We start from the raw sequence: 20,601 nt of genomic DNA, 5'->3' as shown, positions 1-20,601 counted from the left end.
TTCATACCTGTCAGAATGGCTATTATAAAAAATACAAGAAAATAACAAGTCTTGGTAAGGATGTGGAGAAAAGGGAACCCTCATGCTTTGTTGGCGGGAAAGTAAATTGGTGCAGCCACAAGTGGAAAACATTAGGGAGGTTCCTGTAAAAGTTAAACACGGGACTTCCATATGACCCAGAAATTCTACTTCTGGGAATTTATCCAAAGAAAACAAAAATGCCAACTTGAAAAGATATCTGCACCACTATGTTCACTACAGCATTATTTATGATAACCAAGATGTAGAAGCTATCTATCCAAATGGATAGATATATGATATATAAAATATTATAATATAATAATAAAAGAGTATCATCCAGCCATCCAGAAGGAAATCCTGCTGGTTGTGTCAACATGGAAGGTCCTTGAAGTCATTATGCTAAATGAAATAAGAGAGGAAGATAAACACTACATGATCTCACTTATTTGCGGAATCTAATGAAGCAAAGCCAAACTCTCAGATACAGAAAACAGGCTGGTGGCTGCTAGGGGCCAGAGGAGGGAGTAGCTGAAATGGATAAAGGGTGTCTGCCAAAAGGCACAAACTTCCAGTTATAATTAAGTCCTAGGGATGTGCTGTATAGCAAGGAGAATGTATTTAGTAACACTATAGTGTATATTTGAAAGTTGCTGAGCAAGTAGATTTCTTAAAGTTCTCATCATCACAAATGTAAATCCAAAGGGGCACATGCACCCCAATGTCTATAGCAGCGATGTCCCCAATAGCCAAACTGTGGAAAGAACACAGAGGTCCATCGAAAGACAAATGCATAAAGAAGTTGGGGTATATATAAACCATGGAATATTATGCAGCCATCAAAAAATGAAATCTTGCCATTTGCAATGACATGGATGGAACTATTATGCTAAATGAAATAAGTGAATCAGAGAAAGACAATTATCGTATGATCTCACCAATATGAGGAATTTGAGAAACAAGATAGAGAATCATAGGGGAAGGGAGGGAAAAATGAAATAAGACGAAACCAGAGAGGGAAACAAACCATAAGAGACTCTTAATCTCAGGAAACAAACTGAGGGTTGCTAGTGGGGGTGGTGGGATTGATGGAGTGGCAGGTGATGGACATTGGGGGGAGGTATGTGCTATGGTGAGTGTTGTGAATCATGTAAGACTGGTGAATCACAGACCTGTACTCCTGGGGCAAATAATACATTATATGTTAATAAAAATTTTTTTTAAAGTTCTCCTCACAAAAAATCCCCCAAATTTATGTTATACACCTGAAACTATTATGTTATGTGTCAATTTTATCTCAATTAAAACAAACAACTCTTTAGATTTCTGTCCAGTTAATTAGCGAGCCTAAGTAAAGAGCAGAACAGCAGGAAGCAGATATGCTCTCAGCAGTAGTCCCATTTCCCTTCCTGGAAAACACTGCAGCTGCTTTCATACAAAATGAGTGGATGATGAGGGCAGACACAAGAAATACTGAGTCACTGTCAGAATCCTCACTTGATAATTTAGGGAAGATCCAGGACATCAGCACTTTAAAAAAACAAATTAAGTCACTAGACCCACCTTCCACCTCCCTTTTAATTTTTTCCAAAAATTCCTGCAATTTTCAACAAGAAGTAGATGAAATGGAGCCAGGTGTCCAAATTGTCCATAGTTGACTTCATAGGGACAACAGTATAGGCATTCAACCCTGGGCATCGCATTGAAAGCACATATGGAGTTTTTAAAAGACAACGTACAACAGCTCCTGTCCCAGAAATTCTGAGTCAGCAGGTGTGAGTCGGCACCAGAAGTCTGTGCGGGGGAGTAGGCAGGGAACACCTGCACAAGCCCTTCTGATGGGGTGGTCTGAGACCTAGTACTATTAATTTCACGCACTGCTCACTAGGTGGCACTCGTGCTCCCCAAATAGAAAGGAAAATCCAGAAGCTGCTGAAATTTGTAAAAGGTTTGTGCTATGTGTCTGCCTTTAAAAGTGTACACTGCTATTATTTAAAAATAATAAATGGAAATTTTAAAATGTTTCACTCACTGCCCCACAATATGGTCCAGAGGATGGGGAATTCGCATCTGGTCCATCGTAGAGGATGAGGTAGTTCTGGATGCAGTCTCCGGGATCATCAATGCTAATAAAGTAAAAGCTGACAGTGACAGGTCTTCCAGCAGGTGCAGTGATGGCCCATTCGCAGTGAGTGTTGTTTGGGTATGTGTCCGGATAGCCAGGGCTGGTGAAGGAGCCATTGTCCCCATAGAGCGTTCCACCACAGCCTGCAAGGAAACAACGCAGGATGTTTGATTAAACAAAATGTGGATACCATACCCTTGTGAGGCAATAAGATGGTGACTATTTTCCCAAAATGCTGAGACCCTTGCGAAGAATAGAGAAGGCAGAAACGCCTTTCCTTGTCGTTTTGTAGGCTACATCCCTCCCGCGCCCTCACCACCGCCTCCTCCCTCCCTCCCCCCTCCCTCCACCATAGGTTCTGTTCCTTGTATCTCAGGACAGTGGGACCACTCCTTCCAGGACCTTTCTTTGAAAACAGTGGGCTGTGAACACAATGGGAAAACAAAGAACCTGATAAAGTAGCTGAAGGAGAGAGTAATTAATGTTGTTGTATACTTTTGACCCTGTAGGGCTCTCCCTATACCCTCAGTTGATGATGATGATGGGAGTGAAGTAAAGTTAAAAGTGAAATTCCAGGGCACCTGGGTGGCTCAGTGGGTTAAGCCTCTGCCTTTGGCTCAGGTGCTGGGGTCCTGGGATCAAGCCCCACATCGGGCTCTCTGCTTGGTGGGGAGACTGCTTACCCCTCTCTCTCTCTGTGCCTGCCTCTCTCTGCCTACTTGTGATCTCTATATGTCATATAAATAAATAAAATCTTTTTTTTTTTTAAGTTAAATTCCAGGGCCGAACCCAAAGAGTGTGGCATTGTAGGTTTTGACAAGAATTATTGTGTAAGTGACTTTCCCAAGCTTGTAGCAGACAGTACCAAGATTGACATGCTCAGAGCCAGAGCTCTGTGAGTATTAGTGTTAATTTGTGTATGAACACTGTCATAGTTTAGACCAGAGACCCTGGGAACCCAGATATACTGTTGTGCAGGAAGAAACTGCACAGAACGGCAGGATTAAGAGGCGCTGAGCTGGGTGTCTGATCCCTGGAGGTGTGGTCCTGCTTCTACCACAATCTAGCCATGCTTTCTGGAAAACCCATTAACCTCGTGTTTTATTTCCTCCTCTGCAAAATGAGGGCATTGGAGATCATCTGCAAGCACCTTTAGCTGCCAAGATTTAAATTATTTCTTGTCCCTTAGTCTACTGAAAATACATCATTTTTGTCATTCTTATTTGGAAAGTTTTTATATATTTCTAAACACCTAAGTGGGACATCTCATAAAGATATTCCTCCTCTCTTGAGTTAAATATATTGACATGACTTAAATTTCCTTCAGTTATTTGATAAACTACCAACCAAGCATGCCCTGAAAAAAGCAATTAACCTCCAGGACTGCCAAGAAATGACAGGTGCTGCAAGGGGAGAAGCTGCTTATTTATTTATACCCAAGTATGCATTAGTAACTTGGCTTTTGGTACACATGTGGGCTTTTCTGAATTCTCAGAGAACTACCTTGATGATCAAATCAGAACTTAAAAAGACGACAAAATCAGAAATTACCAAAAATTTTAAAATCTGTATCTAATCTATGCTCTATGTGTATATATACATGCACGCCAATATTTCTACATATTACTAGATATGTTTATCTATATGTGTCTGTAGATACATATAGAAACATGTGTCCTACATACGTATGTAAAAATGAGGAGTGAGAATAGAATTAAAAAGGATATCTGTACTTTCATTGTTAAAAATCTCTATATTTGTTGGAAAAAAAATCAATATACAGATGGCTAAGAAGCTAAGGTCACTTTTTAAAAAAAATTTGTCAGAGAGAGAGAGAGAGCACAAGCAGGGTGAGCTTCAGGCAGAGGGAGAAGCAGGCTCCCTGCTGAGGAGGGAACCTGATGCAGGGCTCAGTGGCAGGACCCTGGGATCATGACCTGAGCTGAAGGCAGACGTTTAACCACCCAGGTGTCCCGGTACAGTCACTTTAAATTATCTTTTCTTATTAGACCCCCCTATGTTTTTCTCACCTACATCAATTTCCTTTACAAAGGGCAAGTGTCTTACCAGAGGGTGACGAGGTCCAGAGAATTTCATACCCACGGCTGGAAGTTGCACTGTCACTCTTAAACCGTAGATATAGTTTATGGTTCTGAGAGAAGATGGGGTTTGGCAGCAGAGCTCCACAGTACGTGCCAAGTAATGGTGAACTGCTATCACTTCCATTTCTGACCTGGAAAAGTGAGCCATTAATGAATATACCTAAGCATATTCTCCTTTCTTCTCTGATTTTTCATTATTCCCCATTGACACAGGAGACAATGTGAATGACAACCTCCTTTGGAAAATCTGTGTCTTCTTAAGAATGAAAACACACCCAGAAGTCATGTTCTCTTGCAAAGGAGAGAAACATCCAGTATGTAGATCAAAAACCATTTGCATTTGAATTCAGAAATATCTGTGAATTTCAAAAAGATTGGAGAGGGATATTGCCTGCTCCATTTCCAGTCACTTCTGTTATGCTTTATTCATTATACCGTGTGTCTGTTTTTTTTCCCTCTGAAAATTGCTTGGCTATGAAGGGGCTATGAAAGAAAAAAAGCAACGTACGAAGTATAATAAAGCTCAAAACCAAAGGAATTTTGGGACAGGAAAAGGACACAATTCAATAAATCTATAAAATCTGACTGTTAGGTAATTTTAAAAACATAGCCTGAAGTTGAATAGATTTTTTTTAAAAAATTCACTGCTTAGTACTAGTAGATGCATGTGAAAACAGAAAATGAGTCAGTGGGTAAGTACAGGTAACCACAGGGAACTCAACCACCTCTGTCCTCAGAGCTCCTTCTGCGCCTTCTCAGCCGTCCGACTCTGAGGAGGACTCCTGAGGAGTACTGAAGAAATGTTATCCAGGCATCACAGAGATAGAACCAGCTCAGCATGTATGAACGGTGGTTTCAATGACACATGTATTCAAATTCTTGGAAGTTCCTCCATTCCTCTATATTTTCATCATCTAACATTTAGTTAAGTGCTGTTGTCTTCAGTCATGGAGGTTCTTCAGAAGCGCCATGGCTGGTCTTATTGGATGGTGTTGACAGAGAGTGAGATCTTTTTAGCTGATGGAGTGGCAGTGGGAGATGATAGTGTCTTTCTGGTGCATTTTGGATTATTCTTCGAAGTGGCCTTGCGGTGCATGGAGCAGCCAGTGAACCAGCCGCAGACAGATACGGCTGCCATATTCAGGAACGCTGGAGAGCCAGACCCACTCCCACTCTATCTTAACTTTGGGTCTCTTTCCTCTGTGTCCCATTTCAGAAAGCTCTGCTCTGAGAGAAGTGGGGTGTCATTTCCAACTATCATCCTCTCCATTTTCCTCTGCACAGGAAGAATGGGACAATGAGAGCAATAAACATCTCTGAGCCATTAGAGAGCCCTGAAGAGGGAGGTGAAGGCACTAAAACACATGCAGATTCCAGGTGGGATCCAGAGCTTTGCTTTTGTGTGGTCATAATCTGGTCACAGTCCTCGCCAAGAAATTTCTGTTCCGGGCACAATTAATGTGAACGGAATGGTGAGTGTGGCGCATAAGGCTGCCAATAAACCGCCCCAGTCTTTCCACCAAAAGCGGCTGTACTTTACCGGCCCGACTTACGGTTTCCTTTCTTTGCTTATAGGGTTTTCAAAACCAACTTCTGTGGAATAGGAAGGACGGCTGGGAGGTGGGGCTCCCACCTCAGGGCTGGAGTGCTAGCCTGCGCGTGCCAGCATCCAGAGGAAAATAACTCCCGTCACCACCGCTCAGCCCAGGCTGGAACCAAGGGTGGCTGTGATGAGATTCCGAACGGGTGGGACTGTTCTGTCCTTTCTCTGTATCCCCTCCTCTGGCTTCTGCTTTCCATTTCACATAAGGGTGAGTCCCATGCCCTGACTGACACAAACAGTCTCATCTCCGTCTCCTCCTTTCCGCCCTGCTACATCCATCCCTCTCCACTCCCTACCACGGCATGGGTCTGCCATGAGAAAAGATTCAAGCTTCCTTCAAGTACTCACTACACTATGGATTAAGGATCCTCGTTAACAAAGGATTTCTGTAGGGGTGAGCTCCCCAGGATATTAAGACAAGCGAACAGATGTACAGGAGGAAACCGTGTGGAAACTGTACTGAAGACTCTTGTGTACGTGAGACAATGCCCACTCAGAGCACCTCTGGAAGGTTTACATTCAAATTCCATCCACAGAGGAATTCAGCGTCTTTGGATATCCAAGTCTTCAGCGACATCGCAGTTTACTGCCTAAGAATGAATACATCCAAAAGAGTTTGCAAAGGACATGCAAGTGAGCTCTGGGGTTTTCATGGCAAAATGTAGGCACTGCGCTCCACACAGTGACTGCCTTGGTTATGGGCTCATTCACAACAGCCTCCCCCTGGAAGGACAATTTAAGGTTCTCACTTCAACACTGTAGGTTGGGCAGAGTGGGAAGGACGCAGGGGGCCCTCTTGTGGTGGGGCTGGGGACTTACAGAGAGGCAAGCGCTCCCGGAGCGCTCCCGGAGCTTGGTTCTGCTTCTTCCGGACACTGGATAGTTCCCTCTGAACCCACACATCACCTCCTTCAGGATACTTCTCTGTCCCCGGGCTGAATTAGGTGCTCCTTAACCATGCTGATTCTGTTGCATGTGACCTATTTCCTATCTTTCCTATGGACTGTGAGCTTTCTGGGGGCCCTGACTATGTCTTGCTCCCTATTCATTTCCGGTGCCTTGGTACATATTTATGGCATGAAAGAATAATGATCAAATTATGAACAAAAAAGGGATCAATGATTAGAAGTAGCAGAGACAAAGGTGAAAAATCTTCAGCAATCCATATGTTAAATAGTTCATTTACTGGGGCACCTGGGTGACTCAGTCAGTTAAGTGTCTGCCTTTGGCTCAGGTCATGATCCCAATGGGATCGAGTTCCATATCAGGCTCCTTGCTCATCAGGGAGCCTGCTTCACCCTCTCTCTCTGACTGCTCCTCTCTGTGCTTGAGCTTGCCCCCTCTCTCAAATAAATAAGTTATTTATTTTTTAAAGATTTTATTTATTTATTTGAGAGAGAGAGAAAGAGTTAGGGGGAAGCTGGGGAAAGAGGCACGGGGAGAGGGAGAAGCAGACTCCCCACTCAGCAGGGCGTCCAATGCCGGGCTCGATCCCAGGACCCTGGGACCATGACCTGAGCCAAAGGCAGTTGCTCAGACTGAACACACCAGGCGTCCCTTAAATAGCTCACTTCTATGATAACCAAATGTATGTTACCTCCAAGAAATCATGTGTGCATTCACTGGAGTCCTCGATACCAAACGAATGAAAGAAGAGGGAAATAGTGTGGTTCTGCGGGGCTGTGAGGGTAACTGTGCAATCCAAGTTGTTGTCATAATTATCTGGCCATCCAGGGCTCTTCAGATGGCCGAAAGCCTTGTTATAGTCTCTGTTGCAACCTTGGAGAAAAAAAAAATTCACAATTAATGTATGCCTCCCGATATTTCATGCTCTTTCAACCTGACAGGAAGAATTCAGAAAGATGATTAAATGTGAACAAACTACAGAAAAAAGCTAATCCAGCCCTTTCACTTTCCTTTGAGATAAGCGAGGTCAGAGGAAGCAAGGTATGGCAGAGAGCAAATGTAATGCAGCGTCTCCCTACCCTAACATAACGTCCCCATGGAAATCTGAAACGTGAGCCTCCTCCTTTGAAGAAGGATGTTCCAGCATCCTCTGTACTGTTCCAGTCACACTGCAGTGGAGTGGGCTGACGTCCAGTCCTTTGCAGGCACAAAGTCTCTGCATCCAAGACAGACTTTTGTCTGGGGATTTCCATTTACATCCTCAGAGGAACTGCTTGTTCTGATAAAATCGGTAAGTTGTTGCTCTTTATCATTTTGGGTAAAAATAGGTAAAAACCACCCAAAATACTTCTATTCATCTGTTTTAATCAACGGCAGCTTTGGTTTCAATCAAGCTGGAAATGAACATCAAATAACGTCCTCTGGAAATAAACTTCTTAGCCATGATCATAATCAAATTACCCTTTCGGGGGCGCCTGGGTGGCTCCGTGGGTTAAGCGTCTGCCTTCGGCTCGGGTCATGGTCTCAGGGTCCTGGGATCGAGCCCCGCATCGGGCTCTCTGCTCGGCGGAGCGCCTGCTTCCCCTCCCTCTCTCTCTCTGCCTGCCTCTCTGCCTACTTGTAATCTGTCTGTCAAATAAATAAATAATCTTAAAAAAGAAATATATATATATATATATATATATATATATATATATAACTCAAATTGCCCTTTTAGAACTTCTTGGCTTTTAATAACTTCCTACAGTGAGTTCCCTAAGCAGTCAGGTAGATAATTAATAAAACAACGGGTATGAACTTAAATTAACTCCATGAACTTCGAAGACTATGCCGGCCCTCTGACCACTGCAGTTAGCATCATTCGCTTTACCTCAGAAACCAGCTTGAGGAACCGGCTGAAGGGGACCCGGGCTTCTAGTTCAAATTCTGGCTGCGGGTGTGGTTCACGTCACCGGAGGCGCACGCACGCACGGGAGCGGGTTCTAGCGGGAATGGCGGCCGTGGGGGCTTCGGGACTCACCTGCAATCTGATAGGTGAAACGCACGCCGGAGTCTGCGCTGAGGACCTCGGCCTTGAAGACGACGACGGCCGTGCTCCCGGAAGAATAGAACGCTGGCGCCGCCGAAGCATTTCCGCCACAGACCGGAAGCCCTGGATTTACGTGACCCTGAAAAGAAATGGAAGCCACGTCACCCTAGATTTGGTTTCAAAAGAGAATAGGTCATAGTGGAAACTAAACTCCGTATAAAAGTGTGGCTTAAATCCGCAGCCATGAGGGGGTGGCGGGGGTGGTGCCAGGGTGGCTCCGTGGGTTAAGTGCCCGCCTTTGGCTCTCAGGTCGTGATCTGGGGGTCCTGGGATGGAACCCTGTGTTGGGCTCCCTGCTCAGCGGGGAGTCTGCTTCTCCCTCTCCTTCTGCCCCTCCTTTGTGCCTATACTCATTCTCGCTCTTTCCTTCCTCTCTCAAATAAATAAATAAAATCATTAAAAAAAAAAAATCGGACATGGGAACCAGTTACAGTGTTCGAAGCCCTGGGCAACCAGGCTCATGGTGGCCTTGGAATCCACAAATGTCTCCCGCTCCCTGAGGGGCAGGAGGGCGAGGCCAAGTTTCTGCTGAAACCAGGAGACAGACACTGTGTGGGACAAGACCCTTTCCCCCTCATGCAGCTTCACAGCCAAAGGCCCGTGTGCTTGCTCTGAGCACATCTAGGCTGACGGAGCTCCACACAGCCCCCTAGGTTTCCTCATTTTCCTGAAGCCCAGAAGCCTAACCCAGCACAGCTCCCAGCCCTCCCCACCCCTGAGCTGATCTAACCATACTTGGCAACATTGGGACTCCCCACAAGGCAGCTCCTCCCTGCAATGTGGTCCCTGTTTCCCCTTCCTGAAACCTGGGCAGCCCTCCTCACCTCTCAAAGAGCAGGCTAATGGGCTCCAGTGCCTCCCCATCCTTGCATGAAGACCACTGGCACCAAAGTTAAGACATTTATTTGCTGCCTCTCACTCTTGTGTGCCCACTGACAGGTCCACTTCCCACTTGTGCTTGCAAGCTCCCCTTGCTGATGCCTGTTTTTACCCACCATTCCCCTGCCCCCAGTCTCCTGCTGCTGGTCCTTTCCTAACCTTGCCTGTGGCCTCCTCTGAACTTGCACAGCAATGTTAACTGCCACTGTATATATCCACACATAGCCTTTCCACTTCCTGGCCTTGAGTGAAGCTTGGGTCCTCTGCAGCCTGCTGGTGGAAGCCATTCTCTTCCCACAGTCCACAGTCCTTGAGGAGGAAGAGTGGTGGGGTTCTGGGGGGGAGGGTGTCTCCAGGTCCCTCCCTGCAGTACCCATCCTTGCATCAAAGTCAGTTCTCCTCTGAGGGTCTCCACATCTGGCCCAAGATTCCTCTCACCCTTCTCACCATTCTCGCTTTCCCTCTCCCTTTCCTTCATCAAAGACTGCTGTCTCAGCTCATTGTCATCCCCTGCACCCCGCTTCCTTTCTCAACCCTCAGAGGTTTCAGTGTCTTTACAGGGGATCCGCCAACACCCTAATCTGCATTCCTCACTTCCAGGGACTTTCACCTCTGCTCCCTATGGTTGCCTATGCCAGCTCTGCGCCATCTGTCACGCCTCTGTCACACGATCCTGCCACGAACTTCCAACTGTATCTTCTCCTCCTACTCTCAGACACCAGGAGCGTTCCAGTTTCTCCCAGTTATCAGTCACTTTCCTATCTTTCCTCCCAACCTACCCAGGCTGAAATCCTTTGTTCTTTCCTTTAGTCATTCAGTCAAAGGACATTACTCATTCATGACAAATGCTGGGTCTTCTTTGGGGCCCATCCAGCTGCTGTTACCATCCAGAGCTGTCTTGTGCCCTGTACATAGCCTTTCCCTACTCAGAGGGGAGTCTGGCCTGATTCCCATCACCTCGGCTTTGGGAAGCAATGGGAAATTGAAATAGCTTTAACCAAAGGACCTTGTTCTGCTTGGCGTGAAGACCTTGTAGGAAGGTTACCGCCAGGGAATCTGAAAACTACTGCCGACCAAATGGTGATCACCTCACACCTTGGCCACAGTGGGAGCCTGGGATATATCTCAGTGCCTGTGTTTCTGGAGATCGAATAAATACAGTGTCTGCTCAGTAGCCAGCTCCTCTCAGGCCTCTCCAACTGGAGTCAGCCGAACTGGATTTTTCTACCACCACCAAGATCCATGTGTAAATAGTAAGGAGGACCCCCCCAAACTCAGGAAGGGACAGATCAGACCCTCTGCTATTGCCAGCCTGCAGGGGGTTGACTATGACACTGTGGGAATGACCTGAAGCAGATTAGTTGCTCCTCAAACTGCTCAAAGACAATGCAGGAATTCCTGGGGGGGTTTTCCCAGGGGCCCATGTCCAGTCATGACTCCACACTACACAGCCTCTGTGGATAAACTCATGACTTGTGATTTCAGCTACTGACCCATGCGTGGAATGATGACACCCAACTCTTTACTTTACCTTCTGTTACTATTACGTCTCTTCATCCAACTGTCTTCTCAGCATTCTAGCCCATGGACAATTCTCTCTCTCTTCTTTTTTTTTTTTTTTTTTTTAAACAAAAACAATTTTTTCTTTTGTTCTCTCTTACATGACCATGAATATAGTCCCATCGGACTGGTGTCAAACAACCTTGCACCGAGTATGGTCCTTGGAGCCCCAGTGGCAGAACACTGAAGATGTTCACCAGAAATTTCGATGACTAGGCACTATGTGGGGAACTCAGCATTGGCGGGCAGGGCCCTGGCATATGCATTTTGTCTAGACACCCAGATGCTTCTTATGCACAAGGAAGTTTGAGAGCTCCTCACCTACAAGACCAAGTACAAGTTTCTTAATCCCTTTAATATATGGCTGTATATGCATGGTTTGGATTCATTAAGCTGGAGGTAGGTTTGAGAATTTATTCAATTATGCCCTCATTATTTCACGTGTTTTGCAAATACTGGTGAAAAAACAGATGGGACTGTCCTGTGTCTTCTGATCATTACCTCAGGTGAGTCCTGAAACTCTAGGTAATTCCGGTCACAGTCCTCGGAGTGCAGTCGCAGGGCCAACACTGTTATCTTGACCTGCTGATGCAGAGGGGCTTCGAGGACCCAAGTACACATGGAAAGTGGGATTTCTGGGTTTGATGAATTGGGTGATGAAATACTCTGCGGGGCCCAAGTTGCATTATATGTTCCACCACAAGGCACTGAGAAAAGAGTAGAGCTTATAAGACAAATTTTACTCATGGGTCCACATACACACAATATTTAAAATTTAGCCTTCCCTACCCTTCCAGCCCAAAGAACTGTAGTTACATCATTCTATAAAGAAGGTAGAGTAATTTTCACTAAGAATCATGACAAATTTAGGGACATCTGGGTGGCTCAGTCAGTTAAGTGTTTGCCTTTGGCACAGGTCATGATCCTAGGGTCCTGGGACCGAGCCCCCATTGGGATCCCTGCTCAGCGGGAAGCCTGCTTCTCCACTTCCTCTGACCCTCCCCCCCAACACCTGCTCATGCCCTCTCTCTCTCTTAAATATAATCTTTAAAACAAAAACAAAAAAAGAATCATACCTAATTTGTATCACCGATTACTCCACAGAGTAATTAACATGGTATTCAGAAACTGACATTGAGTTTAGATAGGAATTAACTCTGGATTTAGTAATTAACATTGAGTTTAGTAATTAACATTGCATTTGTAGAAGCATAGCGTTATTTTTAGTGCAAAGTACACGTTTCATAAAACATAAAATGTCTCCATTTACTCACTGTCCATGATGGTATACGTAGCATTAAATCCTTCCCGTTCTAAAGTTGCGTCACTGACAAACTGAAGCGTCAGGAAGTTACCAGAAGAGATAAAGGGAGCAGGTACAATGGAACCGCAAAATGTTCCAGCTAAGTTGGCATTTTCGCTATCTCCATCGTACAACTGAAAAGAAACATAGTTCATCCACTTTCCATTACTCACAAAGAAGTTGCATATCTTACACTGAAATGGACATGGAGTCACACCAGGTCATGATGAAGAAACTTACACTGATGTTGTTAGAGCGAGTTTTAACCTAGGAACAGCTGCTGTTGAATTGATGCTATTTAATGATTTTCAGTAAAAACCTGGTATGATGCCTACAAATCCTTTCTCACTAGGAAAGTCCTATCTGACTTGAAACTACTATGTCATTAGAGTCAGCAGAAGCGTCACTGCCCCCGCCCTGTGGCCCTCACCGCCACATAGCGGCAAGCCCCTGAGATCTCGTGCCTGGGTTCTCACTGCTGACTCCCTGGTTCCATTCTTGTCCCCTTTTAGCTTCTCCTCAAGAGGTGAGTCCCAGGATACAGTTAAAATGTAACTCAGACCAGGTCACTGCTCAGAACCTTCCTAGCTGCTTGCCAGCCGCTCAATAGGAAAGCTAAAGCCATTACAGTGGCCATCAAGGCCGGAGAGCCCCTGCTTTCCATGCCACCTCTGACTGTCCCCATCTGATACCTAACTGTCTCCACATCATTCTCTCTGTCCTTGAGTCCACCGGGCTTGCTGCTGCTTTACGGCTGCGGCATTTGCAGTTCCCTCTGCTAGAACATTCCTCTTCTATACAACGGTATCTTTCACTTCTCTTCGTTGCTGCAGGACTTTACTCAAACATCACCGACTCACTAAAGCCGCCCTGACCGCCCTCCTTAAAGTGTGAACTCACTCCCAATTCCCTTTCTCCCTTCCTGTTTTGTTCTTTCTTTAGAGCATGCCTTTATCTCCACATAGTACATATATTATTTATATTATTGTCTTTTCTCTGAAGACGACACTAGTTCCATGGAAACACAGGTTGCTGTCCGATCTGTGCCCTGCAGTGTCCCCAGTTTTTAGAAAGCACACAAAAGGCACCCAGTACATGTCTAATAAATGAAGAGTGCTTTGGTCCCTCTCTCCCAGCACCCACCCGTCCTGGACCTATTCTCCCCCTACATTAGCTGCTCCTAGCATGGGGAACAATTCCTCTCTCCCCAGCTCTGGAAGGGGCCACTCCCTCTTGTCATGTGGTCTCAGCTCAAATGTCACCTCCTCAGAGAACTAAACCCTATGTGGAACTCCAACATCTATTTTCTTATTATAATCAAAGCTTATCTTATTTGTTGTTTATTTACTTTTTCTCGTCTCTCTCCCAATAAAAATGCGATTCCCCTGGGTGGGAAGACTGATTATTCACAATGGCGTCACCAGCATCCAGAAAAACTCCCAGCCATAGGAACCTTCAACAGACACCTGCCTGTCAAAACGGTGGACACCTAAATTTCTTTCAAGCCTATGACCCGAAATTCAGTTTCTCCAGCTGAGTCAGCTTCACGGTATTTCTAAAACAAGTATGTGTGTGTAGATCCAAACACTGAATTTATAACAGCACTATGGTGTGTTATAAACTCCAAAGTACTCACGATCACATTATTCTAAAATGCTAGGAATGTATAGTCATTTAAAAATAAGCGGAAAAGTCAATTGACCACTAGGTGGCACTGTCTCTCCTGCTTACATGGGATTTTAGTAAATTTAGAGCCAGAAGAGACTGGAGAGTCTCTTATCCTCCTCATTTTATAGAAGAGGAAATGTGCCAAATTTTAGGTAGTTTTTCTGGTAAACACGTTAAAACACTGCGATAATGGCTGCCACCTGTATCATCAGATTCATACTCACAAGCATTTTTATTTTTTATTTTCATTTATTTATATTTATTTTTATTCTCTTCCTCTGTGCTAGGTCCTATGTGTACAAGGATGTATAAGGCACTTTCCATACATTCAAGACATTCATTGACATTAACTGATAAAAGAGATCCATATACTGAAAAAAAAATATATATATATATATATATATGTCAATTCTAAAGGTGAATACTACAGTGAAGGATTTAAATGTAATAAGAGAACCCAGATGATGGAGTCAGGAAAGATCTCAGGCATTTGAAGAGGCATCTAAAATTAGGTAGAGACCTCCCATACCTAAAAAGGAAGAAGGGCATCCCAACCTACAGAACGTGGTGTGGACGGCCCCAGAAGCGAGCAAGAGGCATGTAAGAGACCACAACTCCCTCGGGCTGCCTGGCATTTGGGTGAGAGGATGCAGGACTGAGCCAGCACCCCGGGACACAGCCTTGGAGTTCCTTATGTCTCACGAGAAAGACTTTGTGTCTTCTGGGACCTGATTTGGGTTCTGAATAGAAAACTGGTAAATGTGACAGACAGAAATTGCATAGTGCCTGGCCTCCCGCTGCTGTGTGCATCAGTTCATTCACCGCTACAGAACGATTTCTTGTCATTGAGCTGAACTGGATAACTGGTGGCCTCTGGACCACTGACACCGGCTTCCAGACTCCTGTGAAGCTGGAGCCAGTATTCCTCCATCTGCGCTCCAGCCCCTGATGATGCGTAGACCTCCACGAAGGAGGGTAGCTCCAGGGTGTGTGGCAGGAGGCACACCGTGCAATGAAGGTGGGGAATCATATGGACTAGGATGCCCTGAGGATCATGCCCTTAAGATCCGCACAATCTCACGCAGCTATACATTTCATTCCGGGGGGGACCTGCCACCCGGCATAACTCCATCAGGCCTGGAGACTGGATTAGGTTCTAAGGTGGGTCGATAAGCACTAAGAAGGATTGTGTGTTTTCTCAGCTGTAAAAACTCAGATAATGGAGCATTTAAGAATCTACTTAAGATCCTGAAGGAATTGCTCACAGAGATAGCCTCTGACTACAACTACTACCAGATTCTGGTCTTTATCTGGCTGTTAATTTGAACAAGAGGAGAAAAGTGGGGATGACCATGTTGGGATTTTACTTTCTCTGAACTTTTAATGCAAAAGGGCAATAAGACAATAAGGGCAACATTGGACTTTACTTCATTTCAAATTTAATTAATCATTTTGGACATTAATTTTCTTAGGGCTTTATCTTTTAATATTTCCTTGGGAATGTGACAACAGCAGGATTTTTATATTCTTATCTGGAGCGTCCCTACGCTGCATTTTAGAGTATCGCCATGAATTTTTTTATTTTACTGAGGAGTCTTGGTTAGGGTCTGCCGGACATGCCTGGGTGTAATTTGGGATGGGAAAGAGAACAGAGAGTGGTTTTTCAGATTTGGGGTTGAACTCTGACCCATTTCAGAATCTTATGGGGAATAATGTCCTGTTGGTCTTGGTGGTCTCAGGAGGGGCCATAAGAAGCAGTGATTAGAATCAGTTCTGTAAATACAGGAGGTTTTATATTATTTTTTAAAATTTCATTTATTTATTTTTATCTTGATGTTCTTTTCCAGTGCCTAGAGTAGTGTCTAGAATATAGTAGGTATTCAAATAGACATTTACTGAATGAATGAATGAATGAATGAAGAAATGAATGAATGGTAGGGACTAGCTCAGGGAACCCAATGCCTTGATAGAATGCAGATCTCCTAACACTGACTGCCCACAGACTGAATGGTTAAGACTTCACCAGTGGGTGAAGACAGAGGTACTCATGGGAGTAGGGTTGCAAGCATGTCAGGTTTTCTGGGTCATCACGATAATTCGGGGCTATGACTGACCTTTAGTGTGTAGAAGCCACACTGCAGGTCCCATGCTGCAATTCAGAGGACAGTTCTGCCAACTGAAGATTTACTATGTCCCTTGTAACTTTTCAACATCTGGCTAGACATTTGTATAATAAAACTGTTCATTGTCATGAAATCCCAGAACCTAAATCCATACTCTACAGAATGCAAAAACATTTCACATAGTTTTAATAGGCACCAAATTTCCAAGAATGCAGTTACTGTGTCTGTGGAAGGAAGACTGGACTTTGTTTTGTTTAGAAAAGTTTTTTTGAGTTTTTCCACTATTTTATAAATCCTTATGGCTGACGGTGAGGATACTGGCATTTAAGTTGCAACTACAGCCTGTTGCTATTAGTTTAAATGGATACTTTTGTATTTGCCGTGATCCTACCTAGAAGAATTGGACTACTTTATCATGTGGCATAATACAGCTGAAGCAGAGCATTTATGTATTTAGGTCTGCACTATTTTACATACTCTCCTCTTAGTCCTCCTTCTCATTGAATTTAGTATATTATATTGTGCTTTTGAAGCTATGTATATGGGTAGGTTATAGCACAGATAACCTTCACTTCAGAGAGTCAAGGAAGCACCATGAAATACTGGCTATTCGAGCGGTCAGGGCTCAGACTGGGAAGATGCTGGGAAGTGTTAGGAAGGAGCCATTTCCTTTGCACCAGCTCCATACTTCCCAGCAGAGGAACGTCAGTCGGGGTCACAGCCCGGAGCCCTTCCTGCCATTTCTCTCCCTGCTCACCATAAGAGAAATGCTTCACCGCTGGCAGATTGGGTCAGACACTACAGAGCTGCAAGTCCATCCTTCCCTCTTTCTCTCTGGTGGCCCTCCAAAAGCAAGTGTGCTTCTCTGACTTTCCTCCGAAATCCAGCTCAGCCATCCCAGGGAGACAACCTCTTCTGAATCCCTCAGTGACTCAATTACACCTACTCTATTTTTGTTCATTGCTTATATTTATGGCTTTTGTCTTGTTGTGCGATAATTTATATGCTTACGTGACAACCTCCTCCACTTTCCTGACAGCAACTTGGGGAACCCTATCTTTAACCTTTCTGGACCTCTGCCGTGGGGTGCCTTGCACATCGCCGTGCCACATGACCCTTTATGGAATGGACGTGATGTTAATTTCAACAGAAATGCTTGGTGAAACACGTAGTCACGATGTACTGCAGTTACCATAGTAATTTTTCAAATCAACCCTTCCAAAAATAAGAGATATAATTATGAATGGATGAGGGAATTGCCATGTTTTCATCTGCATATTGACCTACAGAACTGAATTAAATTAGCTTTCCTAAAAAGCGATTTGATTATAGTATCTAAGAAACACTCTACAAGGAATCAAACGTCCCATTTATGGCAGAGAATCGCTTTAATACGTCTGTCTCCAGGCTTCACATGCCAAGGGCCATATACTTTGATCTGCCAGTTTGGTAAAAGCTGGAAAAGTTGCCAGGATAGAGAAAATACTTTCCCAAGAAGGAATACAAGAGTAGATCTGAACGGAAATTCTTTAGAAAAGGGGTGGGAGGGAGACATTTTATATTTAAACTAGATGATAACTCCTTGTTTTTGATATTGCTATTTTTGTCCCAAATGACTTAAAGAAATTCAGAAAATTGCTAGTTGCTTTAATAACAGTATCAAATCACACTCAGAAAAGGATGAGAATATCAATCAACCTTCCTCCCAGCAGGACCACACCCCAAACCTCCTGCATAAATTTACTTTTACTGTCATTTATGTATAAATCAATTATTTTGATGTTTTAAGAAAAAGTGATTCCAAACCAGCTTGCCTATCTTGCATTAACCAGGGTCAGGGGTGGGGAAATGAATTTGCCTTTTTTTTTTTTTTTTTTTAAGATTTTATTGTTTTACTTAGAGAGAGAGAGCATGAGAGGGCAGTGGGACAGGGAGAGGCAGGCTCCCCACTCAGCATGGAGCCCAATGCGGGACTGGATCCTAGAACTCCTGAGCCAGAGGCAGTTGCTTAACCAACTGAGCCACCCAGGCGCCCCGGAATTTGTTTTTAAATGCATTTCAAGCCCAGTGCCAAACAGTCTAGCTTGCATCATCTTTGTCCGCAAAGTAACCTTGCAAAGTAAGTCTGATTATGATTTTTGTTCATTTGTGTCTTACTAGATGAAGTGAGAAAGGATTGGGGCAGTGAGGGAATCTGCCTGGTGACACTGGGTTCGAGTCCACACCACCTGCCTCTAGGGCTTATGACCCCACCCTCACCCCGTCCCTGTAAGACCAAGGCAGCTCTCAAAGCATCTGGAATACCAGCTTTGCTGCTGCTTTGGCCATTTGGGGTTATTTTAGAAAGGAATTCAACCTAAACTGAAATCCCTTGTTATCTCCAGTCTTTCAGGAACTGGCTTCTGTGCCCATACTTTAGTTAAAAATGGTTGTCATCCAATCTGACAAGTTTTTCCTTCTTCTTCCCTTCTTGGCCTCTAATTTATAATTTGAAAATACTGACCACCCATCTTTGGTGAGCAACTCTTCTCCCTTGACCTCCATGACTCTCCACTATTCATGGCTTTTATCTTTTTTTCCCTTGACTTGTCTGTTTCTTGTCCTGCCTCTTTTGTCCTCGCTGACTGCCTCACTGCGTACTTTTCCGGACATGGAGCAGAAGGCTGGCTTTCCAGCTCCATGCTGCCTTCCTGAAAGAAAACAGTGATTGTTCTGACTGCAGAAGTGTTCCTTTGCTGTCTCCTGTCTGTTCGTGCTGCTCTCTTCTTGCTGGAGCCCCGACCCATCCTCTGCCCACCTGTCTGCCCTGCTGTCCCCCAAACCGAACCCCGACCTTACAAAGCATGGTCTCCCCCTAACAGTACTGACATTCTCCTGCTCTCCTGGGCTTGGAGCTTATGACAGTATGTAATTAAGTGTTCGACACATATTTTACGAGTTTTCTTTCCCTTTTATTAAACACAATAATTTCTTTAAAATATAAGACAATTTTCAAACTTAAAAGTTCATCTTAAACTAGGCTTGATAGCGCCATCCTGTACCATCCTTATCTAAAAGTAACCTCTTCCTGGGGTCCTCCCTCCAGGCTCTCTGCTCACCCCCCACCTGAAATGCTGACTCCGTATTAGTCTTCCTTAAACACTGCTCTCATCATATCGCTCATTGGAAAACCTCCAACTCCTCCTTATTTTCAACTGCACAGAATTTGAATGGCATCAATTTGATTCCATTTTCTCTCTTTCTCTCCTCTCCTTCTCTCTTTCTCTCCTTCCTTCCTTTCTTCCTAGTTTGACTTTTCAAGATTCTTTGGGATCTGGGTATTTCTCCAGCAATAAAATTAGGCGATTGCATTTCTTGCTACTTTTTGGAATACGCTGCTCCAGTAAAGTCAGTCCCATCACCCTTTTAAGAACCTTCATATGCCAACTTCTGTACCTACCTTCTTTTGATGTGCACCTTGCCTGAAATGCCTCCTCTCCCGACTTGAATAACCTCTCCCTCACTCTCCGAAGCCTTTCTTCTTCATGCCAGGTCATCATGAACGTTCCTTCCTTTTAAATTTGGATGTTGCTTTGAGCCTCTATCTGTGCATTACTTGGCACTTCAATATTGACTACCCTGAACAGTGTATTGTTGACTTGCATGTATCGCCCATCATTTTTACAATCAAATTTAAGCTTCTCATGGGCACAAAACTTGCCATGCTGGTTGTTGTCTCCCATAAAGTGGAGTAGTATACACTGGCTGATACTACTTAGAGGGTTTAATCTGAACTCAGGGGTACCTGGCTGGCTCAGCTGGAGGAGCACACAACTCTTGATCTCAGGGTCATGGGTTCAAGCCCCACACTGGGTAGAGAGATTACTTAAACAAAAGAAAAAGAAGGCGGGGGTTGAATTCATATGTCCTTATAAATACAATAATTTAATGTTAATGAATCACTAAAACTTGAACAGAAAAGTTTCCTGACTTGCTTTTAATGGGACTTCAGAACCAAGTTATTTTCTACATTTACAAGTAATATGGAAAGTAAATATATAAACTTCATTTTAGGATTTGCCGAAGGTCTTTCAAGTATCTCTGTCCATACAACCCATCTTTCCATAGATCCTCTCTTGCCAAAGCATGGATGAACAGGAAATCTTAAAGCTAGTGTTAGCTACAAGATGTTTCTGAGCCATCCATATTGGAGGTTAACCTGATATCAAGACAGTGCTCCTGTAAT

The 20,601-nt window shown here is 44.2% G+C and overlaps 1 protein-coding gene across 1 annotated transcript in view; it reads right to left on the bottom strand.

Moving 5' to 3' along the window:
- Positions 1 to 20,601, bottom strand: part of CUBN (cubilin) — a 258,604-nt gene that overhangs the window by 1,876 nt on the left and 236,127 nt on the right. The window contains exons 61-66 of the mRNA XM_059404241.1: positions 12,557 to 12,719; positions 11,784 to 11,989; positions 8,775 to 8,922; positions 7,446 to 7,627; positions 4,211 to 4,376; positions 2,051 to 2,286 (exon numbers count right to left, since the gene is read on the bottom strand). Coding sequence (XP_059260224.1) covers positions 2,051 to 2,286; positions 4,211 to 4,376; positions 7,446 to 7,627; positions 8,775 to 8,922; positions 11,784 to 11,989; positions 12,557 to 12,719 — 1,101 coding nt within the window. The remainder of the gene's footprint in view (positions 1 to 2,050; positions 2,287 to 4,210; positions 4,377 to 7,445; positions 7,628 to 8,774; positions 8,923 to 11,783; positions 11,990 to 12,556; positions 12,720 to 20,601) is intronic.

The sequence above is a fragment of the Mustela nigripes genome, chromosome 6 (assembly GCF_022355385.1).
Source record: "Mustela nigripes isolate SB6536 chromosome 6, MUSNIG.SB6536, whole genome shotgun sequence".
Taxonomy (NCBI): Eukaryota; Metazoa; Chordata; class Mammalia; order Carnivora; family Mustelidae; genus Mustela; species Mustela nigripes.
Note: the sequence above shows the minus strand (reverse complement) of the source record. Positions and strands in the feature narration are given on the sequence as shown.